This window comes from Pithys albifrons, chromosome 3, assembly GCF_047495875.1.
Source record: "Pithys albifrons albifrons isolate INPA30051 chromosome 3, PitAlb_v1, whole genome shotgun sequence".
NCBI classification, from domain to species: Eukaryota; Metazoa; Chordata; class Aves; order Passeriformes; family Thamnophilidae; genus Pithys; species Pithys albifrons.
This window is the reverse complement of record NC_092460.1, coordinates 92,316,106-92,342,856: the sequence shown is the minus strand read 5'-3', so window position 1 is coordinate 92,342,856 and position 26,751 is coordinate 92,316,106. Positions and strand designations below refer to the sequence as shown.

Sequence of the window (26,751 nt, the reverse complement as noted above, 5' to 3'; positions counted from 1 at the left end):
GTGATATTTTTCCCCAAATTCCTGTGTTTCTCTGCTTGAAAGCAGAAATGCATAGAGTGATTCCCTGTATGCAGTAGAGAGCACATTACTCTTCTGAATGTGGTGAAGATTTGCCTATTTCATATGACATGGTGGTATGCTCTCCCTGGGAGCCATAACCCTGTTAGATCCTTGTGCTAAATCCTTGGTGGTTTAACTCAGCAGCAGTGGTAGCTGAGAGATCTGCATTAACTCCATCAGCCCCCATACCTGAATGGAAGCAACTAGACCCGGAGGGCATAGCATAAGTCTCTCACTAGACAGACTAAGAAGTGAACAGCACTGTAATCTGGATGCCCCTTTGTTTCTGGAAATTGTTTCGCAGGCCACAGATTATGTGATATTGACAGGGCAAATATCAGAAAGTCATGGTGTCATTCTTCATTGATAAAGAATCTGCTGGTTTCTGAGCTGGTTGAACTACCAGCCCTTTGCATGCTAGAAAGACAAAATTAAATGGAGAGAACATGATGTTCACACTTACTCTCCTGTGACAGGTAAAACACTGGCACAGGTTCTAGAAAGAATGAAAAAAATCATATTGCTCTTGAAGTTTTATCATTCCACACTCAATAATATCTGAGTGTTGGGACACTGCATGAAAGTGAGTGTAGGTGCCAGACAATTTTCTTGAAAGTCGTGTTAAATATGGTATTTAATAAAAGTTTTACACCTCTGCTGCATCATCAAGATTCTCTCTCTCTCTGTGGCTGCCTGAAGCCTCAATATCAACAGGTATCATGGAAGCAACATATGGTGAGGTTCCACTGGAGTAGTTTGTGAGCAGAGTGGTTATCTTGCTTGAGGTGAAGATTTCTGGCAGGATATTTTCATTTTTCTTTTTTTTTTTCTCCCTTTATGCTCTAGTGTATGCACAAAAAGAAAAACAAACCAAAAAATAACACCACACTGAGTTTCTGTTTAGCCTAAGAGTGGATAAAATATCCTCAGTGTACCAGGCATTACTACTCAAGGTTGATAATGCTTGTCATAATTAAAAAAGCTGTGAGCCTGCAGGCCAAACTCTGATCTGAGCTAACCCTTTCCAAGCATTAGCAGTTTTTTCTTGTCTGGTTTTAAATTTTTTTATTAACTTCTTAACATCTGCATTGTTACTGGTATGTGTGATTCTTTTTTGTCTTAATAGATGTCGGTGAAATGATGTGAGACAATTGTATTGCCAGAACCATTCAGGTGTTCCCTTGTAAGGATACACTCTGACAGCAGGGATTGCATGTCACATGCTTGACACATGGCAATTCTGTTTTGCACCTGAAGTGTAAAAAGCTGACAGAAACATGAGAGCTTTGCATGTGACTGAGGTGTTCCTTAGACTGTGACCATATATGTGGGCAAATACAAGCTCAGTTTGCTGGAACAGCAAGCTCTCTGGCAGACGTAGTGTACACAGCCCTGTCAGCAGCAGTGCTGGACTGGCTAATGAGGGCAGGGCTAACTCAGGCCTTAGAGTGGAAATGGCTCTTCTCCATCCAGATGGAAGCAGAATTCTGCAAGAACCACACTTTTAACTAGTGACTTGTTGCTACAGAGACGATTGTTGTACTCTCCAGTTTGTAGCCATATAGCGTGGCTTCCCACATGTTATTGAAGAAGAAATAATTATTTACAGTAAAATTCAGTGCTCAGTTCTGTAGTATGTTGTATAGCCCCAGAACTGTCCACCTCAGAAAACTGCTTTTTATTGCCAGTGTGTGCCATGTTCATCCAAGCCCCCTTCCCCCATCTTGCTTTCCATTTATTTCTTTGCCTTATCTTCAAACTCTGTGTAATACTCAGGTTCTCATTTATATAAGTAGTCAGCCTTCCTGTACCACGCCTTACCTGCTTCATTGTCTGAATATATATACATACATATGCCCTTTTATTTAAAGAACTAAGCAATCTGTTTAAAACTACTGTGAAAATACTTCTTGTGTAGTTTCTTTTTGTTACTAAAAGTTAAAATAAATTTTTTGTGTATGATTGCATTACCTTTAAAATACCTTTAAAAAGCAGCTGTAAGAAGTATTTTGTAATTTTGTAATGAGCTGTAATTTGTCTGCCAGATTCTTATATCCATTTGCCACTGTCTCACATGAACACTTGAGTGCAAATATCTGTCACTTTAAATTATCTTAAAGTACACATTAAACATCCTCTAACTGCCTCATTTATGTACAAGAAGATGCCCTACATGACATACTTTCGCCTCCAGGATCAGTTTCTGATGAATGTTTAAAAAAAACTTAGCAGTGTACAATTTAGTGAATTCTGCAGCTTAAACCGTCTAAGATAACATCTGGACAGCTACATAAATGAAGTTTCCCTTTTAGACTGATAATAAGTATTAAGAATGAGTTGTAAAAATTATTTCCACTTGATGTATTGCCAAAATAGGCAATGAACCCTCATCCCTTCCTATTGTGTCCTTAGAGCTACACGGCAGTTCTGGTACTGGAGACAAACTTTTTTGATCTTTCATACTCTTATGAGTAGTTTAATGCATTTTGATTTATTTTTGCCTTGATAGAATGATTGCAGTGAAGGTCATCATTATGAAAATGAGGGATAAAGGCATAAAAATGAGCATAAAAATCAAGTCTTATGTTGCAAACTATTTTGTCGTCGTCTCAGTTAAAAAAAAAAAAGTTATTTCCAAATGAAGGAGGATTAGCACTGCAAGTTCTCTTGACTGTGAGAAAGGGAATACAAATATTATTGCAAGAGCTTGCTAAGTTTCATTTTAGATTGTGGTTTGTTTAACATTTAAGTTCAGATGAGGAATGTCCACATTAGAGTCACACTGCAGAGTTATCTTGGTGCACATAAATTTTGTTCCAAATTAAAATTAACTGAAAGTTGTACTTAAAAGAGCATAAGTAACATTCTTGAACTGCTCACAGACATGCAGTCTACAAGATCAAACTATAATGAAGCCCAAAGTAAAATTTCCCAAATGCACATGGTTTGGGCATTTGGTCCTCAGCATAACTGCTTTGCTCACCAGATTTGCTCCTGATGTGCTAGAGTATTTGCAAATATGAACATAGCTTATATTTCAGTCCTGTTACTCAGGACATTTTCTAAATCCACTGTTTTTTCTTGGGAAAATCCTGACATTGTTGATATCAGTGAGCATTTTGAAAGTGATGAAAAATCCCAGCATGTTTTCATAGCCTTTCCATTCTCCATCTCTTATACTTTGTATTTCTTTGAAATTGTTATAATTTGAAGGAATTTATCACTTTATAGCAGACACTTGCTGTTTGTAGAGGAGGAGGCCCACAATAAAGAAGGAAAAAACCCCAAATGTCCTGAAGTCTTTTCTTTCATTACTTCATTATTCCATTCCCTTGTCCTTTCCTGAAGTATCAATTTTTTATTGTGGTGCTGAAACTGGAGCTTGTCAAATTCCCCAAAAGAATTTCAAATAGAAGCTGCAATTACTGTTCTCCAGTTGCTTCCAGCGTGTCAAGCTCCATATTTATGGATTCCTTTACTCTGTGTGGTAAAGTGTTCATTCTGGTGCAAGGAATTCTAGCTGTTTAGTGCTAATAGCCAAAGACTGGGTTGAATATTTTGGGCATGCGCTGTGATTTTCCTTGAGCTGCTTCCTTATTAAATGATGCAATTTTAATGTGTGTCATTAGTTAGAATGGCTTTTTACTGAAAGTAATTGATTATACAGAATCATGGAAAAAATAGTGTTTGTGGAGATGGAAGATAACCAATAAAAGTGGACAGACCTTTAAAGTATTTTATAGTTGCTTTGCATCTTTTGGAAACAGAACTAGGCAAAAAAGGCCCTGCAGTACAGACAACAGAGGAAATTATATGCTTGCTTTCAGCATCTATGTGTTTCTCTAGTACCAGTTTCTTTTTTTTGTTTGTTTGTTTGTTTGTTATTCTTCCTCCTGTCACTTTGTTTAAAACATTTTTAGGGAGAATGAAGATGGTTGGGTTTGCCTGGAGCACATATGCAAGTTTTCTTTAACCTTTTTAAAAAATAACTCCTTCCCCACCCCCCCCCCCCTCCCTCCTTTATATAGGCTTCAATGAGTGCAGTGAAAGAATCCCATTATTTAAGTCTTTAAACAGTGAAATTATATACAGTAAGAGTTTTACTGGATTAATAGAATTTAGCTGAATCTGTCATAGCATCCATTTTTTTCTTTTCCTAAGGCTAAAGCAGTGTTACATGAGTCTAAAGAATACTAAGTCCATCATATGCATGTCTCTTAAGTAATGGGAACTTGAGTATATGGCTGACTAAGGAGTTAAACTATTGTGTAGGCTGTGCCTAGCCACAGAATTGACTTTCAAAGGACTAGCAGAAGTCTACACAAACCACCTGTAGCAGAAGATGTGTGGACAAAGAAACATCTAAATAGGAATTTTAAAACACATAGCACAAATGAAACTTGTGATCTTGAAAGATGTTTAGTGTATGGCTAAAACAATGAACTAAATCGTATCTATATGATAGAAGATGAGAACTGTTGGAAGAAGGCATGGCCTAATGCATGAGGAACTTCATAATTGTGTGTGAAATAGAGCCATAGTTTGGATTCTCTGGATTCAAGCTACAAGACAGCTAACCTCAGTACTTTGTCAATTGTTAGGCTTTCTGGCATGGTGCCATGGTTAAAAAAAACCCTATATGAGAAACAAAGTGATGACTGTGTAAAGGGAGTAGTATTTCTCAGAGGAGATGTGAGTAGACACAGCTCTGGAAGAATCAGTTGTGCCCAGTTCCTGAGACCCTCTGGCCTGGAGTGCCTGAAAGATGACATGACATCTGGGGAAATCGGAGAGTTTCTTGTGTCCCCGAGTGCTTGTCTTGTGCTTTTGGGAGAGGCAAGATTGAAAAGGAGCAAGTAGCATCTTATTTTACCCATATCATGTAGTTTTAGAATTAAGTAATGGCTTACCATTTAAATATATCCACATACAAAGCTGTTCATAGGTTTTCCTTTTTAAATTTTAAATGCCTTGTTGGTTAATGTCAGTTTTTCACAATGGAATAGTAGAACTTGACTTCTTGTGTTGTCATGTCACTTTTACTGTGGAAGCTGCTAAACCAAATCAACTTATAGCAATGTAAACACTGCAAAGTAGCGTAGCATGAGATGTGTATTTTACTACATCAAATAAGTGCTGATTTGGGTGGGTGAAGAGATAAAACTGCTCTGGATGGTTTTGCTTGCTGCTTTGCTCTGAACATTAGGGGATTGGAGAGGTTAGAAGTTTGCAGGACTGAGATACTTCTGCTTCCACTTTCTTGCCCAAAAGTCTAGTGAACCTATGACAAGGATGGTGATTCTTTTCATGGTTCCACCATGATTTCCTTTATGATTTGGCAGGTCACTTGTAATTTGTTTAGCCTTTCAGGAAATACCAATTTGGAGCATGTAGTGTTGACAAAAGGCCAATAAGCATAACAAAGAGGGTGGTTCCTCTCCCTTGTCCAGATGACTGATAACAAATAAAAGGTCAACTTCTCATTTCATAGGTCACTTACTTTTTTCTTGTGGGAACAAAATTAATCTGCCCACTTTCCCTCCTTGATACAGCTGCCAATGGACTGTGAATGATGATGTGACTCCCCTCCTGCTGACAGCTTTTTGGATTGGCATTTGAAAGGACATGGCAAAAGTCAACAGGGGTAAATACGCATTTGCTAAGGGACATAAAATTTTAGGTGGAGTGAGAGACAATTTCAAGGTATTTTATCAGAAGTGGAGAAGAGAGCATACTGCAATCTTATCATGACACTGGATAGCAACAGGTTTTACAGTTTGCTAGTCCAGGACATGCTACTTGAATATTTTGTATCTAGAAGTTGTCAAGAGTATGGTAACCAAGCTGTCAATACCTTGCTTTTATAGGAAAGCTGATACCTATCAGACGCTTCTACAGCACATTTTGATGCACATTTTCAATATCCTGTATACTATAAAAAGAGAAACCCTTTGTATTGTGATATTAAAGTTTTTATACATCAACCTTCTACTGGCACTTAGGTTGCAGATCTCCAAATCTGATGCCATTACTAAAAATGTCATGACTTTTGTGCATAAATCTGTTACTCTGATCTTATTTGGCTTTTTCATGGCACGCCATTGTTTTGCCTCCATTTGTTTTATCAAGAACTGCTCTTAGGTGACTCAATAAAAGATTTCTGCAGAGTTGAAGAACATGACTTGTATTGTGTGTGCAATAATGCTTCTCTTGATGTCTGATACTAGTGCTGTTTTTGTACTGGAAATGATGAGAAGCTAGTGTTTTATGATGGGATTTTATAATAAACAACAATTTAGAAATGTCTGATTTTGTTGTTGCAATGTAAAAGTAATTTATTCAGAGAAACAGGAGAACTATAAAAGATTTATACACAATTAGGAGTTTAACTTGAGTAGAAATGTCAACATTTTTTCTCCCCAAGTGCTCTTCTGTGAAAGTACTCTCCTTTTTCTCTTTGAGGACATACAGTAGCCTCCATAAATCAAAGTATTAAGCTGATGAAATATTAAACACAAATTCTAAACTTTCATTAAAGTGGTCTGTTACCTTTGTAAGACTGAAAGCTATCTCATTCTTCTTATCTAAAGTATCATCACTTGTACTGCAGGCAACAGATCTCACATAGCAGTGCACTCTATTCTAAATAAAAAAAGATTATGTTTCAGTGACATGCTTAGAAAGGGGTACAAATGGATAAAATTTTCATTGTGCTACTTTGTTTTGTGCTAAGGGCCTTTTAAACATCAGTTGATCTCAGAATCCTTTCCAGCCTTCTGCAATCATGATTGCTAAAGGACATGCTAATGCTGCAAATGGGGGCTGGTCAGATGTCTCTGTCTTTACCTTCTGCTACTCACACAGATCAGGTGGCTGTGGATGTGGTAGGCTGACCCATTCTCAAACTCTTACTTGAATTTAAAAAGGTGATTTTGTTGAGAGATCGGATGACAATTTAGTAAAGGAATGGGGTTTTTTTGCAAAACAACCATGGGGTGTGGACACTTGTGAAAGCTCCTGTACTGTTTACTCCATGATACAATTCTAATATCTAGATCAGAAAGCCCAGGTCAGGCACTTGACATCACCACACAGTCAATGGTATGAGGCAGAAAATTACAAAGAGGAAATTTAAAAAACCTCCAGCAAGAATCTAAAGCAGATCACACAAATATGCCTTAGATTGTCATTAATGTAATGGAAGCTGGGTACACAGATTCCTTAGATAGTGAAAAGTATCTCAACCTTGTACTATGAAAACATTCAGAGATATCATCTGTACTCCTAAGTACTGTGAAGAGTTACAGTGCCTCTATCTGTACAGTTAACCAGGTTAACAAAACACTAAATGCATATCACTCGAACAAACTACTCTTAATTCATGCGAGATTAACATACTTTATCTGCACGTAAAGAACGTGCCTGTTACTGCTGCTGAACTTTCAGAAAACAAAATCAGGGAAGGGGTCAGTTGCCTTTTAGTACCTCCTGAAGTTGGGGTAATACTAAAAGGGCCATTGTAAGCTCTCTCAAATAGCCTGGTTAGCATCAATGAAAGATTAAAATATTCTGAATATTAGGTTTAAGCATAGATACATTCAAACCCCTTGAATTTGAGACATGGCTCATGATTTCTGTGCAATCTAACTAGAATTTATGGCATGATTTGGATAGTGAGTTAGTGTTTGGTTCCAGCCAATTTTATTTGAGTTACACATGTCATGTAAGATATTCAGATACTACTAATTCATGAGAAATACCTCTATGTGAGAGAGTGTTTTGAAATAAGCAAGTGGCACACACCTTACCAAGCTATGAATTTTATTTTTACATGCATGCAGTGAGGTCGGTAAGAGAGAACTTTGATGCAGAAACTGCTAGCTAACTTGACACATGTGGACAAAAGTAAAAGAAAATTACGAAGTACGTGCGTATGAAGAAAATAACTGTACAGTCTGTGACACTGCGTTATGAGTGTCTGGCAAAGGTATGGATGGCTCTGCTTTTTCAGAGCTATCTGGATGGTGAACACAGCTGTACGAAAGTTTTAGCCTTCCCTTCCATCTGGAGAATGTTACATATTCAGGGCTGTAAGGCATTCGATGTATCCTTGGAATCTGGTATGTTGTCACAGCAAAGTGTATTACATTCATGGCAATGAAGAGAAATACAGAAACTGCACCTAGTTTAAAAGACTCCTTCATCTTTCTCTAATGGTATTGACAGCTTTTGGACTAAGCAATTTGGAAACTGCCTAGGCTAGCATTTTATAAATAAAATTAAAAAAAAAAGTTGAAATGCGCTCATTCACAGAGATTTATCTAAATTAACCAAGTCAATCTTTTAGCTTGTTCTTCTGTAATATAAGAGCTGTCCCTTCATTCCCACTTTCTCTCCCCCTGTCATTTATTGCTCCTTTCTACTTACTGACACCCAGCTTGGCCTAAATAAATGCAGCATGTCCCTTCAGAGTTGACATTTCCTCTGCTTGTCAAGCTCTTTGTTATTTTCTTTTCTGTTGTCTTATGCTTCTTATCTGTGCCTTTTAAATATTCTGTAGCTGCTTCTGATAACCCATGTTGGAACCAAGGCCTCTCTTTACTTGTAATACTGCAGATCGCAGCATGGAGAGAGGCAGCTTGAGGTGGAGAGTGAGTGGCTTGTGCTTCTTTGCATGATCAGTTTCAAATTACTGTTGCTGTTTCTATTTGTATACCCTTCATTCCTCTCTCACCTCCCTTCTTCTCTCCCTCCTCCTCTCCCTCCCTTCTTTCCTTCTTTGATCAATATCAGTGAATATGTAATTGTTTACTAAACTGTTGGTTATGCACTCCCTTCAGAACAGCTCTGGTTTAATGCTTTTCTTAATTTAATCCTGTTTATGAGCCTGTAATTTATAAACCTAGTGCTTTTATACTGGGAAATGGAAACAGAACAAGGTGCTGAAAAAAGAAAAGGAATGCACCTTTGTGATGTATCTGCTTTGCTTAGCACAGAAGGGCATTACTTTAGTAATCGTTTTTTTCTTTGCTCTCTGTAATGACTGCTAGAGATACTGATTTAATCAACCAAGCATGCAAGTGGTTGTGATTGTGAACCAGATCGTTGTGAAGCAAACAAATGTTTCACAGTAAATCGTCAAGGGATACCAGCTACCCTGCTCTGGTTTTGCTCAAATAGATTGTCTTTTAAGCAGCTGCCTCATAAAAAGCCTTCGTTATATATGGACCTTTAATCAAAATGTCACTAAATCCTGCATTCTGGGATGCTTCATTTGAAACACATCCAATGCTCTTATTTATTAAATTACCCAGTGTGGACTCTAGCCACTATTATCCCTAGTAAGCAAAGATGGATGAGGGAGTGACAAAAAGCTTGTGTCAGAGCTGAGATCAGCTGTCCATGTGTGATGTCTTGATCTATTTGTACAGCCCTCTTGGGAACCATCAGGCAATTAAGTTCACCCATTTCAAACACAGCCCTTTCTGTAAACTCTGATTTGATAGGAGAATGGGCAATTCCTGGTAATGACTACTACATCAATTATACTGCATTGTATTGATGCTTAATTAGAGAATGTGTTGAAACTGGGGAAGGGGAAAAGTGGAAGAGGGGAGGGTTGGCTCCCAAGTAAATGTCAGAGACCTTTCCTTAATAGCCTGTCTTCTTAATGTGCATTGAATGCACTGACAAGCACTGTGGCCTCCTGACCTTCAAGCATTTACCCCAGCCTGAGAAAGGAGAGCAAAGCCTCTTTGAGAAGGAATTGTTTTAGAGCTGCATTACATTTAGTGTCATTCTTGTTCAGCTTTACTGTGAACTGACCCTTACAGCCCTTTGGCCCCTGTACGCGGTTGGAAACCATTTCTGTGCCTGAGCTTTCTGAATCAAACACTTGCTATCTCATCAAACAGCCTTTCAAAAGTGAAACCCAAACATCATGAGCACGTACTCTTATTTTTCTAAGGTTTATGTAAGTAATCTGTGAGGTATCTGTAAGAGTTCTTCAAAAGAAAAAGAACAAAGACAAGACTTTTGCATCACTCCTATAATGACATTAAACATGATCCTTTGATCTCCAGTTTCGTAAGATAGAAAAGTACTATATATGAGAAGTGGAGGATTACAAAAGAAATACAAGACCTGTGCAGGTGTTTATGACTGATCTGGCCTGTGAAGCCTGACACTAGGCATTTCTAAAGGTTGATTTTCTAAAGCAAGAGACATTGCAATATGGTTTTGGTTGCTGCTCATTCTTTACAGGGCAACTGCTTTGAGTTTTTCTGGTAGTGTACACTGTGATTTGTATGTACATCTGATGTGTGCACTTCAGATACAGAGATGCTCTGTTTGTGTTTCCTGGAGAAACAGCCATGATTTTAATGTATCTAAGGTTCTCCTGCACCAGGCTTTGCAGACATTGTCCTGATCCTGTGATCAGGGTCCTAGCCTCCTGTTTTCAAGATAGCAAACTACATTGTGTGTGGGAACAGACTGATAACCTCTTCAACAGGAAGAAAAGAATGCATTGATTATTTCCTATACACTATTATCCTTTTCAAAAAGCTGTAAATACGCATCTGCATCCCAGGAACCACAACAAGCCAGCTGTGCTTTTAGTAAAAACTCCGTGTAATTCAGCGTGACTTTGTGAAATGGAAAGAATTTAAAAACAGCATGGCTATGCTAATTTTATGTTAATTTCTGTAAAAACTTAATATTCTGTGCCAGTCTTTTGCCTGTGCAATAATCTATGCCTTGCATCTTCTGTTGTGATATTTTACTTTTTGTTTTAAATGGCAGCACTGAATGCAGATAGTGCCTGTCTTTCAGAATATGGAGTCAATTTAGGTCTTTTCCACAAAAATGTCTCTTCATAACTATAAATGCTATTACTACACATGCCACAGCAGTGGCATATTAGGGTGGTGACAGCTTTGCACATTGGAAGTCAGGCTTTGAAAGAAAGAATATATTTGCAAAAGAAACAGCTGAATAATTTGCATGTGGAGCTTTCAAGTAATATGCTTTGGAGTACATTGTACAACAAAATTTTTTTAAAGTATATAATAATTTGGAAAAATATAATAAATTAGAAGAGTAGCTTTACCTTGATTGAATATAGTTTGGGTCAGGTGGGTTTTTCCCCCCCTTAAACTATGTAGATTTATCAGAAGGTGACATTCTGATATCTGATATAGTAGATGTTTTATTTATGAATCCTTGAGATTATTAAACAAGAGGTAAAATGCATTTGAAAGGAGGTTATAAAATTTGAAGCTTGGTACGAAACAGCTCATAGTTGTGTAAAAAACCCACACACTTTTTTGCCAACCTTTGTTCCTTTTTTCAGTGCTTAAATGACTAGAATATTCCCAATATGAATTTCATATTACATTACTATTATAAATAATTTATAATTTAAATAATAATAATTTCATACAGAGTTATAATCAAGCCTCATCTTCCATAAACACCTACTTGTCTTTAGGCATCTTTCAATTTTTATATTTAACTTTTGCTTTTAAGCAAGTGGCAAACCCAGAAAAGGTAGCTTTGCTGTCCAGGATCTGAGTGCAGCCTCACAGTTTTGCTGTGTACTTAATTCTATGACGAGTGCCACTTTCATAGGGGGAATTACCTGCTCATGTACTTGGCTGCAGCAAAGCACAGGGTAGGTACTTCAGGGATTTGCTGGTGCCAGTGACAGTCCCGTGTGTTGGACTTCTGCTGCTACAACCAAAACCCACATCAGAGAATCAGATAAAAACAGAGAAGTGAGTAACTCAGCTCCTTGATGATACTGTGTCATTGCCTTAGTTGCACTTACCTAATATATTCTGTGAGTGGCAAAGTTCTTTAATTCTCTTTTTGTTCATCACTACAACTCAGCAATTTAAAAATAAATTTAAAAATGACTTGATTTTTAGTATGGGTGCTGATTTATACCTCAATTCCCTGAAATACAGTGGAAACCACTGATTTAAGAATGCATCCATGTGTTGCTGAACACAAGGGAAGCTTTGCTGTTCACTTCCTCAGAAGTGTAAGTGACAACAAAATGAGGTGTACACGTGTCCTTTCTCTCAAAGCTTATCTTAGCATTCCTATGAGTACGTTCAGTGCTGCATAACTTAAGCCAGAGCAGCAGATCAAACTAATTGCATGCTTTAAGGAGATAAATGTATATGTCTTACTGTGGTGGCCCGTATAATTTATTCAGTATGAAGAACAGACAGTCCAGTCTGTATGTGCAGCTCCTGCATTCTAGATGCATGAAAACAAGATACTGCAGTGATAAGGGCACAGATTAAATGGCTTAGATGAAATTCTCACTCAGTTGAATTGGTGCACATATGTGAATATGAGTATGTTCCTGGTGTGCATGAAACATCTTTTTTTCCTTTAATCTCATCTTTACTGGTATCCAGTGTGCCGTATTCTAATTTCCTTGGTTTTAGGTTGTTTTTTTTTTCCGAGGATAAAATATAATGGTTATTAGTGTGGGGAAGGAATAATTTCAATATAATTTATGGTTAAAGTATGAGTGTGATACATTAAACACAACTGATGAAATCTTTTTTTGCCTGAAATGCCTTAGCAAAATTGTGCTGTTAAGCACTTTGTAAAGTTCCATTACACTGAAATTTATTTTTCAATCATTTTCAAGACATGCTTTTTTACTATCCGAAGGCATTATGCTATTAACAGAATTACCGTGTAATATAGAACCATCAAAAAATAGCAACATTAACATCTTACTTTGCATAAGGACCAGCTTCTAATCCAGGTTCCATTGTTACAGTACAGGAATAGAATAACTGCAGTGCTGTATGTAAGATCCAGTTGCAGTCTCCTTTTTACCCCAATGAATGTATGATTTTAGCAGAGTATCTGTGTTGTTACTGGAGAAATTAATTTAGTCCATACTACGTTACAGTGTCCAGTTGACCTGGACACTTTAAATACTAGTCATCAGAGATGAAGCTAAGAGTGATCATGATGGCTGGGCTTCTGAATGAAGATTTGAGAAGGGCTCTCCCCACGTGGGTGTGCCCTTCCAGCCTGCACAGTGGATTTTTTAGGAGAGGCACAGCGTGCGCAGAACTGGCCCCACCCTTTAACTCCTAAGGTTCATCTGCCATGGCTGAGCGAGCTTGGAAGGTGACAGTGAAGTCCTCATGACTAGAACCTACACTACAGTCCCCAGTATTCCCGGGAGGTCTCTCATCCAAGTACTAACTGGGTCTGACCCTGCTTAGCTTCTGACACCTGATGGGATCAGGTGTCAGGGATGGCATTTATCTGCCTGAGTAGATGAGAGGCATCTTACCTGCTGTTTAGGGCATCTCTGGTGGCTGCAAATACACCCAAGTCTCTCCAGTACCTGCTCCTCCATGAGATCTATGTCATAGGCTGTATGTTAGGCAATTGCAATTGGAAACAAAGTGATTCATTTTTAATGTAGTACAGGTTAGATTCAAATTAGGGATTCTTCATTTTGAATTTAAATTTCTCTGTCACTAAAATGGCAACTAGATTTGGAAAGTTTGATTGCTTTTAATGCTAAGCCATAAATAGTACTAGATATATATCTGATTGTAAAAGCCTTTAATGAAACACATCTGAGCACTACTGGCAGTCATTTGAGCTGAAAATTTGTTATGTCTTCTCTGTTGAACTGTTTTATTCGTGCAATCTTTGATAATTAAACAATCATTTTTAAGGAGTCCCTTTTTTTTCAGTTGACAGTGACTAGATTTACATTAAAGATTGAGCTTAAATTATTAAATGGTATTTTGTGCAACAGTAATTTCCATGAAAGGATATTTTTCATCTTATTTGCTAGGAAGCTTTGGACTCCAAAAGAACACTTTTGGCAAAGTAAAGGAAAATATTTGAAGAGCAGAAGCTGTAATTATGAATGTGTGTGGCTAAACACCTGTCAAGCACTTGGCTCATACTGAACAAGCTTATAAAATAATGACCATGTTGTGATTCCGGCTCTTGAAAGTGGGCATGATATTCAAGGGATGACTTGGTCACTTCTGTTTAAAATCTAGATGCTTTGGAGAATATGTGACACACTTTTAAAAGTAGAAAGGGCAGTTTGAGATAAGAAGTTGAAATGCCAAGAGAGGTTATTTCAATGGGAGTGAGCAGAAGTGAGTGGGTCCAGCCTCTGGATCAGAGGGTGCTGTTCCCAGATCCATCTGTGAAGTCTTCTCATGGAAGTATTTAGGCAAGGTTTTGTTGGAAGGTGAAAGCAAAGCAGCCATTGTAGCTGTGCTCCAGGGCTACAAAAAACATGTTGGGGTGAAGGACTTAGTTTGGCCTAGAAGTCCTGGGTAAGGATGGAGAAAGATTTCTGCTTTTCTGGGTGCTGGGGCAAACTATTTCTATCCTGAAACTGCCACTGCCTTTTTCATGGAAGTCGGTGGTGGAACTTAAATGTCCTGAGCTGCTGACCAAATCACAGGGCTGTTCCTTCTCCTTCTGTCTATATCAGTCCTGCATCTCTGGGTTTCTACTTCCCAATTTCTATGTGGTGCAAGGGGAGTCCTTGGACAGCAGTCATTAGAGTGCTCCTGTGAGCTTGTTCTCTGAAGGCTGTGATAGAGAGGAACAATGTTTATATGCAGTAGGAGTGTTTGGGAAAAAAATGGAAAATTGTTACAGTTTCTTTGACCGGATGGTCTAACCATGTGAAATTAGAGCTTAAAAACTCCAAGTCTGAGCATTAAGATGTATGCTACTAAAAATCAAGTGTATCCTGAAGAGATTTCTGTCTACATTGATGTTTTCTGTCTACAGAATGACAGATATGACAGAGAAATTATGTCTTGCTTCCGATATGTTTCCATTTGAGGATTGTGAAATAACTATTTCAAGCAAGGATTTTACAGTTTGAAAACAGGAAAAAACAAGAGGGTCCATCTGGTCTTGACTGTTGGGGATATCTTATGTCTGGAAAGTCCTTGCAAACTACATAACCAGCAGCTTGTCACATTTGGGAAGATAAGACAATCAAAGAGGGCAAAGAACCAAAGAACTATGTTTGTTTCTTCTTGCCAACAGAGGAAGTATCCTTGCCTATGGAGCACAAGATGAATTTTGTGCTTCCCCCTATTTTCCTCACTCAGTGCACCTAAATTTCATTAATTAATCTTTGCTTTGTTTTTGTTACACAAAAGTTTTTCCAAACATTTACAAAAAATCATGTGATATATTTTTAACATATAGCTGGCACCAGATATACATGCCTGTATCATTGCATTGGAATTAAGGGGGCTCTCCCAACACTAGCAGCACGCCCTCCTTTTCACTTAAAATTCTGAACCCTTAACCTCCTTTCAAACTTTTATTTATATAGTATTTATACTATAATTGTAAGCTGATGTACTTTCACGTAGTGCATTAGCGAATTTCCAAACTACAGAAAAAGGACTATTGGAGGGCTGGCTGTGCACCACCCCAAGTGGTCCATAACTGTAGAACTCATGGAATGAGGTGAGCATGAATCTGAATGATGGAGTTAATTCTCTTCCACTCTGTGACGTCTAATTGGACTGTTAAAAGTACTATAGTAAGACTGGAAAATTCACAAAAACTTAGATGGACTACTTTGCCTTCATTTGTTTTTATGTTACATCTAAATTAATATGAATGCTGTCAGTTCAAAGGTCATCAAAATATACAGTGCAGTTGAAAATCACTAGTTGTGCAGTCAGAGGTGTAAATGCAGTAACATAGGTAATTTCTGTGTAGAAGGTTAGTAATTCCATTGTAAAATATGTTCTTCTTTCACATTCCTTCTACAAATTAAAGTAACAATTTCTGTTTGCCCTTTGCTGTTACCTAAGAGGAGTAATGAATGTTAAGAACCTTGCTGTTGTGATAATCTAAAAAACATGTGAACCTGAAAGTGAAAGTTTTTTTGAGAAAGAAAAAAATAACCCAAACCCTGTGACTAGTTTGTAAAAATATAGTAAGGCTTACTCTCTCCGTTTCTGAGCCTAATCTGATTTATCTTCATTTTCCAAACACTATTATTCAATTGAATAAGGAGCAATGTGTTATGTATTTTTTTCCTTTTTGATAATCAAAAAATACTCAGCTATTTTGAAAACACTCCTTCCTCTCATCATTTATAGCTTTTGTTACTTCATTTGTTCCTATTTTTATATGGAAGAACTACTCAGAAACTTAAGCAGAATGTAATCTCAACTGAGAACTGGGTGTGCATCTCCAACATACCTGGTGACTTCAATTGGCAGAGTTAAGGTCTATGCCTGCCTCTTAATAAGACATTATCCAAGCAGAAGTCAGCTAATGGACCTTAAATTAGTGTGAGTGGTCTGCAAAGCGATGGCATATCATTACATGAAGCTACTTTCCTTGAAGTCAGCAGAAAAATACTGCATCAGTTTTAGCAGCAAAAGAAGGTTATAGCTAGGTTATTCTACATCTAGATGTCTTGGTGTCTTTTCTCCCTGTAATTGAGCAGTGCTTTGTTCTGCAATAGTAGTTTGGTATACAGGTTTAATATAAAAATAGGTTTTAATGAAATTAAAAGAAAAAGTTCTTAGTCTAGCACCTGCTATATGCAGTTCTACTTGGAGTGTATCTGTGAAAATCCTCTGCCTTTAGGAAATACTGTCTTGCTTTAAAAAATAAGAAAAAAGTATACAAGAAAGGGAAGAAAACTGAAAAAAGAGAAATGTTTTCTGTGCTTTCAAAATAGCTGTTATGCTAGGTTGGCTAATAATGTAACGTGGATGGATGGCTCTGTAGTGTTTTGGCTATTTCTTCATCAATCTGATCCAGCCCAGGTGACAGCAGCGGGGTTGTACCTTCCAATTCCTCAGGAAATGACCCGTGTTTTGTCTGTCTTTAATTAGACAGTTCCCTTCATCATTCAGATCACTTGGAAGTTGCTGTGGGAAGGCATGTGCACACTCCTTTTGTCTAGTCAGTGCTTCATACAGGGACAACCTGTGGGTGGGAGAAGGGGGTTAAAATCAATTGTCCTGCAGAACATAATCACCTTTCAGGGGAACATCCGTTGCAATGTTTGTGCCAAACTAAGAATGATAGGAACAAACAAACCTTTTGTACAGGCTTTCTGTTGGTGCTCTTTGCAGAAAAAAAATGACTGCTGCTGCTTTAAGTCATGGGAGCTCACGTTTGCTGTGACAGCTTTCCAATTGTTAAATAAACTCTGACCATGAGCAGCTGTCAGACAGATATTGCACTGCAGACTTCAGTTAAAAGAAGCACCAGACAAGCATTTCAGCGCCTAAGGGCTCTTATTTATTTTTCAAAGACTCACATTTAAACAAACAAACAAACAAACAAAATACAATGAGATAATGTGATCCCGTAAGTAAAACAAAACCAAAACCCCACCCCTTTTATTTTATACATTCTATGGCATTTTTCTGTGATAGTTCTAGAATTTCAGTGTGTCTGTTTCTGAAAAACAGCCTATGGAGGAGCATGAGATTTTTGAAATGTGTATTTTTGTCTGATGTCAAGGTAGGAAACTGAGAGGCAGAAATACTGACATTAGACTTCATAAATAATACTGATATTTCAGTTCTTGTGGGAAGGTAAGAGGAATCATACAGAGCTTCCTCAATGTTGTAAAATGTCGTATCATTTGTACTTTTGACAGTAGTCTAATACAACCCTTCTGAAGTCTTTACCTTTTACCCTCTGAGCAGTTTTAGGTAGCTGATCATGCCCTTGTTCATTGATTCCATAATTCTGTGATGATGTTGGACCCTGCTGTACAGGAAAGCAAATGAAAAAAAAAAAGACAGAAGGCCTGACAGGCTAAGATGAATATGCGAGAAAATCATCTTTTAAGGTAAATATACAGTCAGTGCTAGAAGAGAAGCCTTATCATTTACATTTTAGTTACAGACTGATATTGGCTGAGGATAGAGTGGATCAGCTCTGAAGATGCCTTTTTTCATTGACTGAAGCAGAAGCTTAGCTCAATCACAAATTAAAATGGAACAAAACAAAATCCAAAATAAACCAAAAACTACTCTCAGTGACTAACCCCAAAAGGCAAGATGTAGGCTAATTGTGTGGAGGCAGAAGTTCTAGAAAATATATTAGATTTATTTATTGAAAAATCAATATTTTTGCAAGTTAAAGGAAAATATTATCCATATCTGATTTACTAGTAATAGGTAATTGCTGTTTTTAAGGGTAACTTCATCCAAAATTTCAAATTTGACTAACTACCTAACTAAATAGCTAACTAATTGTTTTCACAATTCCAGTTTCCTTCAGTGACAGAGAGGAATATATCCAGTAAAAATACAAAGCAGTGGGAAATGGAAAAAGTCAATTTAAAGATCAATCCTCCCTGATTTTTTTCTATCAACTCCTCTTAAAAATAACACCCACAATTTTTATAACTGAAATGGATCGTAAAAAAAAATCACTGTGTTGTGTTCAATTATTTATTTCATGCTTTTGAAAACACTTCTGGGTAATGGGTTTCACTTTTTCACCTTTCATATACCTCACTCTTCCACAGAGAAAAATAGAATCCATTCAAAAATGGGAGATAATACCATTTTCTTGGTTTTGCTCATACTTCTGCTTATGAGTCAATACTCTTTCTCACAGATACACGATGGGCTTAAAGCCATGGTAAACATAATGCACTATGATTTCAAACAAACTGATTTCTATACTGAACTAAATGTTTATATAATATAGAGCTTTGTGGAGACTTGGACCAGGAAATTAATTTATTTTATCTCAGTTTTTTGGAAACTAAAGTGTAGAAGGGAAGGTTTGAGAGCACTAAAACAATCATGGAGCCAGTTGCTGTAGTCAGTGAAAATGTGATTTTCATGTGTGAGGGATACATGAGGAGGGTTCCTTCAATAAAAGTAATAGAGATTGTGCTCTTTAATGATATTGACAGTGGATTAACGAAAAATTTATTAATGGCCATGGAAAGAAGGAATAAAATCAGTCTTCCATCTTCTTTGTTAATATTCCAAATTTTCCGCATTGCAATGGAATCTCTCTTTTTCCTGTCTTTCCTTTCCCTAATCTAATCAGTTATCCCTTGAGTGTCAGATTAAGGCTAGGAAATGGCAAGGATAAATAAATTTATCTGTTCAGGTTTCAGAGCAGAAAGCTGCCATAATGATAGGGATAATGAAAGAGACGACCTGGAGATGAAGCTTTCTGGCTATGCAAGCAACACAACCTTCTTCTTCTGAACATGGATCTTAATGGAATAAACTTGTACTATGGCTCCTTTCCTGCTGTAGAACGTGGCATGGCACAGAAAGTATGTTGGATCCAATGCTTTCCCAGAGAATCAGGTTTGCTGGGCAGAGGGAGCAGAGCAGACACAGCAGCAAATCACCCGTTCCCTGGTGACAACAGCTGGGAACAGACGTGCCTTTTCAAACAGCTTGTGCCCACTGCTGCCTGTCCCACTGTTGCTTCCTTGAAGTGTCTGGAGAGGGGCTACAGACAAGAAAGTTTAGTCTGGTTTGTAAACCTGATTCCAGTTGCTGGGTTTTTTTCTGCTAGTGTTGTCTTTTGTGAGAGGGACCTTGAGGCCCTCAGGAGAGGAATTGCTGGGAGTGAGCTGCAGGTCAGGATGGTTGTCCTGGCAGGCAGCATAACAGCTCTGCTGAGGAGATGTTTGTTACAGCTTGGCTACAAAGGTGCTATGGCACACTTGTTTTTTACAGGTGACTTAGCATGGTGGCTACTACAGAAAGCTATCAGAAGATTGAGATCATCAAGACTGGGTAGAGATCTATGAGGATTGAAAGAAACCCCTCATAGACATGTCTTTTATGGTTTTCATTCAATTATACCAACATATTTGGACTTTTTTCTTTTTTCCTGTGCTATATAATCACATGTGGTTTCCACTTGCCAGTGATCTGATTGGATGTCTCTGTTTTCTTTTTGGTTTCTTTAGGATAAAATCATGGGTAGATAAGATGCAAGAAGATCTAGTAACACTGGCACGAACTGCAAGTGGAGTGGAGAAGCTTGCTGAGGTAAGAAGACACACCTTCGACTGCAGTAACCAGAAAGTGAAGTGGAGGGCATGCATCATCTAGACATTATGATCATTTCATCCCAACACAGTAAAATGGTTTTAGGGAATTAAACTCTGCAGTGATTACTGGGAAAGCAATGAATAACAGACATCCATCTATTCACTCTCAGTGTTGCAGCTCTTGCTCATTGATAATATTTAATCATCTTTGCAGTGTCAGGCATAAGGCTTACCATTGTTGCAACACTTCCACCTGAAGCAAGTGCTTTTATGTTCTATGTTTGTCAAATACAGTATCCAGGAAACAACCATTCATAGCAGTGGGGAATTCTGATCTGTATTAACAAGGCAACCTATTTTTCTGACACATATTTCCTGGAATGAGACTGCTTTGGGTTAGCAGAAACATAGATGAGAATGCTTTTATTCAGCTCTTTGAATTTAACACAAATTTTGTTTCAGGGAAGAATTTACAAATATTTCATTGAGAAGATTTTATTTTGTGCTCTGTTCTATTCATAGAAGGTAACAGCACATCTGACATTGCAGAAAAATTAAGTTACAGCTGCCTGTATAACTTTGTGTGTATACGTCATGACCCAGGGTGCAACCATATGATCAAACATTTCTCTCCCCCTATCCCTGCACAAGTGCCATGGCTCCCTCTGTGAACTGATGGATCTCTGACTTGATGTGAGACTGTGTAATGAAGGGAAATTTTGCTCTTACGTCAAGAAAATAATTTATTGTCATCCAACAAAAGCCCCTGGTGCTGGAGAATTGAACATGAAGCCTTGAGGTTTTGTTTTCTAGATGACCCATGAAATGGGTAGTAGCTTGGCTTCATAACCATTAAGAAGCATACAGAAAAATTCAGGTGTGAAGTTTCTCAGATTTAACAGTGTATATGAATATATTCCTTTGACCTTAATCACTCTTTACCCATTCACCTGCTTTGTGTGAATCCTGTCCCAGAAGGACATTTTCTCTTCACTGACTATAAGAGAAGGGTAGATGATTAACCCAGATGTCCACATTTACAATATGGAAGCTTCAGCTCAGATGAGATCACCACTGTCCTATAGAAGGAAGGTCTGGGTCATGACAAGCACATGAAGAACGTAAATGAAGATTGCAGAGTTTATTTTAGTTCTGGCCTTTCCTAATATTTGAGTGTTTCATATTGCAGCAAAATTCAGGGCAGATGCTTTAGATGCACTTTTTAACCTTTGAAAGCCCCAAACAAACTGAAAACAAAATCTTGAAATCCTAACACAAATCGTCAGATTACTGCAAGGATGGGTTTCCAGCACATGATCTTAACAACACAGAAATGTCTAGCACTTGGGCTTCCTGAGCAAGTTTAAGGTTTACCCACCATGGAACCCTAATGGGGATTTTTGTAGGTGGCTTTCATATGTGTCTGCTGACAGACAACAACAAGGCTTGTGAATCATCAATGTAATATAGCCATTTTAAACCACTGCAACTCTCATTATTCACAACTTTTGAAAATATCTCTATAGTGAGGATACACAATAGTATATTAGTGAATATTCCACATAGTGCTTAAAAAGAGAATATTTGGCAGTTGATTTAGTGAATTACGTCAATGATTTCTGTCTCTGAAAATATGAATATGTTTACTGATGGACATTTCCCACACCTTTTCTTTTTGTTAGCAATGATGACAGCAATATAATGCCTGTAGTAAGCAAAACTGTGAAAGAAGTCTTGAATGCTATTACATTCAATTTAGCCTTAACCAGATAAATGGGTATAACTAGAGTAGAAGAAACAGACCAAATGGAGGTGTGTAAGAGATGGAGAGGCAGGTGAGAGCTGAGGTTTATGGTGGTGTGCAAAGGAAACATGATGTTTAACTTACAGATGAACTCACTAATTGGTGTTTGCCATATAGAGATAATTGTGGTCCAACCAAGAACTGAGCTTTGATTTTCATGTGTCCACTTAGAGCTTTAGCTCCAGATCATTCTTCTTCTGAATTAGTTGTGGTAAATTACTACTTTGATAGTATGAATCAACACTATTACTAGTAACATCAAAGTGGAAGTTCCATGATTGTGTTTAAAGTGTATTTCCTCTTTGTGTCCTTCAAGTGTTATTTATACTCTCTGGGAATGGTCTCAAAATAGTCTTCCAAAAATAGTCTTTAAGCACAGTTTTAAATCCTTCTTCTTTGAACATTTGCTAGGACTTTAGGTGAGATCTGGGAGAACTCCAACTTGGATTTAATACCGATGTAATATCCCCAATATAGCAGTGCAAAGATTGCTTCAACAAGGCAGGAAGTCAGGATTCAAGATGCCAAAATACTCAGCTAGTTGAAAACTAGCAGAGCAACACTGGCTGCATTTGCAAAGTACCATGCCTAAAAACATTTAATTTACAATTCGAGCAGGTAAAAACTACTTTGAAAAAAATAAACAAGCAGATTTTCACACAAGAAACAGAGACTGTATCTTGACCTTAATGCTGCTGTAGTGCCCAGATGAAGAGGGTACTGTTGGGTCCTTTCTATGATTAAATGATTTTATTTCCCTAGAAGAGCAAAGAGAATGTTTATAAGGAGGTGTTGTGTGTATATACATCTTGAGACTTGAAACCAGGAACACAGGATACACAGGAAAATCTTTGATAAAGAGGTACAAGATATTCAATGTGCATCTTTTACGGTCTCTCAACGAGCACAGCTTAGTATATTTCCTCTAGTGTTACAAGTATGGTGTTTAAAAGCAAACAAAACCTAACAAAACCAACAATATAGTCATGTAATTGTCATTTCAGCTTAAAAAGGTTCACATAACTTTTTCTTACTCATGAACTCTCTAAGCATTCAGGTGTTATGAAGCTGCTCTGGTGTGAATTATACACAGTTTCTGCAGAGAAAATAGATTGTTAGAAACAAAAATAAGAACAAATAGACAGCAGCAGAACAGAATTTTAAAATCCATGTAGCAAAATAAGTATCAAGTCTGTATCTGACCTCACTAGCTTCATTTCTTAGTAGGCATTTTTTCTTTGAAAAGACAAAAAAAATTTTCACAGTCACATTCTTTACCTAAAAACAGATATTTCATTTTATAGGGGAAAAAAGAAAAGTTAAGAGCCTACTGAACTACAGAATTAAGTAAAGGCACAGTACCATTTTAATGAAAGTACACTCAACCTCTCTTTTTACACAGGCAATTCACAGCAAAGACTCATGACTAAGCTAATTGACAGCTCTTTTAATCTAATAAACTACAATGAGTATGCTTCTGAGTTTCAGGTCCAAAAATACCTCTAGGGACAGGAGAGAGAAGGAAGGGAACCCTGCAGTACCCAGAAATGAAGACCTCAGAGCAGAGAACATGCCTTTTAGCAATGCACAAGCTTGTCTGTTCCAAACTGATTGAAGAGACTCCTATTTTGCAGAAACACTGCAATAAAAATGCGGGTCTGTGTTAAGAGCTTTGACATGACAGACACTTTGGAGCTTCACTATGGCTGCTATGGCGAAAAAATATGCCATCTTGTGCTGTGTAAACTTTTCAAGCAATGGCATAATTGAACAAAGCAGCAGACAGAGAGGCAGTTCCAAAGAACTCTGCTCTCTGAATCTGTTTCCTTTTTGATACATTGCTGCAAAAACAATCCATGCATGATGTTCATAAGGCATGCTGTTATTATAGTCCCAGGAGCTGTAGAGAGAACTCATATAGACTGACTTGGCCTTTAAATGATACTCGTAGTGAGACAGAAATACTGTTTCTTCCTCCAAAATAAAAGGAAAGCTACTTACGGATATATGCTACATGCTGATGAGTTCCATTCAAAAAATGAGTCCACAGCAACTGTTAGAAGATTTTTATTTATTTTCTCTTTTGAATGCTGTTTTATAATAATTAGCTCTTCCTTACTGAACAAGCCAGCCGAGGTTCTGCAGGAGCACATTTCATCCATTGCTCAGTGTGAGGTCTGTGTGTCTAATGCACAGATGGTGCGAGTCTGCTGAAGCACTCACATTGGCAGCAGCTTCCCAGGCCATGCTTTTAGCTTTCCAGGTCTTGGATCAGTTTCTAGAGTTTAACTGAGATGAGTGACTTTTAAGAGAGGCTGGTCCCTGATGTGAACTGCCCCGGAGCAGGGATGTTCAGGAAAGCTTCCTTCTGCCAGAAGGAATTATAACCTAGAGTGACTTTCTGTTGTTGGACTCTATAGATGTTAGTTAAGCTAATGGTATGTTCTAGAGGATCTACACACAGAGGCATGCCACTAACTTAAACCTATAGAAGCTTTGTATAATGCTTGCCTTGTTCTCTTCATTATCTGTATAGAGTTTTGTGCAAAGGGAGACTTTTAACACCTTAATTAAACTTCATGTAAAATTTGTATCTGGATGATTTTCCCTGTTGTCATAGGGACCTGCAATTGCTGCTTAAAAGGGTGGTTTGGCAATCAACTTAGCAGTAAGCATTCTTATTATTTTTCTCAATGACTGGCATGATATTTGTATGGCTCTTTCTTTACAATCATAAAGTAAGTTGCATGAATTAACAGAGGTTTTATAGACATTTGAAATTATTTATTGAAAACATTCAACAGATCCATGGATTTGAAAGTTCCATTTATTTTTACTAGCTTATTTATTTATTTATTTATTTATTTATTTATTTATTTTTAATTACTGCATGTATCAAGTTGGATTCAGTTTGTATGTGCTTTAGCCAAAGGCAAAGAATTTTGTACCTCATGCTATTTTCCAATGAACTAACAGATGGGCCTAGGGGATATATGGCCACATTCCATAATATGCTTCACCCTTCTTAAGGTTAAAGTAATGAAAAGTTTTATGATTAAGAAAGTTAGGAAGAAGAAATGTGAGAAATTGATTTTTTTTAAATGGTTTGATTTTAAGTATAACAACCTGAATAAATACATTCAGTTTTTATTTCACTGAAGGTCTCTTTTTTGGACCTTTTAAGCATGAATTTCATTTGACTGTAGTGATTGCCATAGATTCTGATGAGTTTGTCACTATTTTGACCATGGAATTTCAGACTTGTGACTTCTGACATATGAAATAATAATATATTGGTCTGCAGTCTCCATCCTTCTTCATCCCTGAAAATGGAAAATGCAACTAATACCACAGCACTTTTAGGCACAACTGCTGCAACTGTAAAGCTGTGTCCTGGGTGTATTCTTCAGTGCTCTAAGAAAGGAAAACAAGTGTTTAAATGAGTTGAATATGGGAATTAAGGAAACTTTCATATTCATTCAAGTTGTGCTAGTCATTGAGGAGCACTATGACTGATCTCAAAATCAGAAATGTATTGTATTCTTTCTTTTCTCCTTTTATTTCTTTTTACCTCAATGAAACAAAATGCTAAGCACCTTTTTTAACATAAAGTACAATTGAGAAGACTTTTTACTCACAAAAAATGCAGTTTTGCTACGTTTTTTTTCTAAGGAAAAGAAGAAGAAAAATTTGAAAACAAGGAAGCAACTCTTTTATTTTTTTTTCAATTTCCTTAGTAATGTGTAATAAAATAGATGGTTATCCGAGTGGGAGTATATGAGGGCAGGCTCTGAAACACTTGAGTTCTTTCTAAGCATAAATAGGCTACTGCACACTGTTCACACTTGTGTCTTTTGCCTCATCCCCAAGATGAGGACACCAATCTGCTGTGTGAGCAGGGTGTGGTAAAGGGAAGTGAGGTCTCAATTACTTTTTGAATGGAATTATGAAAGGGTTGGTACAGAGAAATGTGATCATTTCAGGTATTTTTTGACATGTCAGACTCCATTTACCAGCATTAAAATACCATATGAGATGATTTAGCATGTTAGAGATTTTCAAAACCAGTAACAGTTTTTTAACAATACAGTATTTATAAAGGTATGTCCCATTTGGGTATACCACTGCCACTGCTATGTTCTGTGTGTACCCAACACCAAAGCTGCAGGCATTAAAAATAGAATTCTCCAAATTAAATTCTGTAGAGTTTATACATTGCTGACCCATGTTGAGAAGTCAGGAAAATGAAATCACTTTTAAAAATGCAGGCTGGGAAATTTGAAGGCATACCTGCAAGTTTTCTTTGTAATCCAAATATAAATGAAGAGATTGTCAAAACAGAGGGAGCCTCATTTATTATTTGCAGATGCTGCTCTCCCTCTGCTCTCTTAGCAATAAACTGGCATTTTGAAGAGTTTCTTCTTCCAGCAGGCAAAACAAGCTGTAAGTCACTAAGAATAGGTGGCTGCATTAACAAAGCTTGCTCAAGCTCAAGGGAAGAGATGGCCTAATATCACCATAGTTTTAATTACTCTTTGATTATCTGGATAATCTTTTATCAAAGCACTGTTCTTGATTAACTTATAATTTTCTAGTCACTTTAACAATAATGAATTCTGTCCTGTTGGTGCTTGTGTTCAGATGGTTTTCAGAGAAGCTGAGAGCAAATTAAATGTCTTCCTTAAAAAAAAAAATTCACACACCAAAACCAACAAAAACTTGAACATTAAGAGTTAATCAGTTTCCAAGTCCTGTGGTTAGCAAAATACCAAAAAACCCTCTTCTATTTCCCTAAGATTTAAAATTATCTTTGGGAAGAGAGACAGTA

At 37.3% G+C, this 26,751-nt stretch overlaps 1 protein-coding gene across 2 annotated transcripts in view; it reads left to right on the top strand.

The window, feature by feature from the left end:
- The window catches only part of CACNA2D1 (calcium voltage-gated channel auxiliary subunit alpha2delta 1), a 387,377-nt gene that overhangs the window by 30,518 nt on the left and 330,108 nt on the right, over positions 1–26,751 (top strand). For both annotated transcript variants that reach the window (XM_071552728.1, XM_071552727.1), the window contains exon 2: positions 20,036–20,117. In XM_071552728.1, coding sequence (XP_071408829.1) covers positions 20,036–20,117 — 82 coding nt within the window. The remainder of the gene's footprint in view (positions 1–20,035; positions 20,118–26,751) is intronic.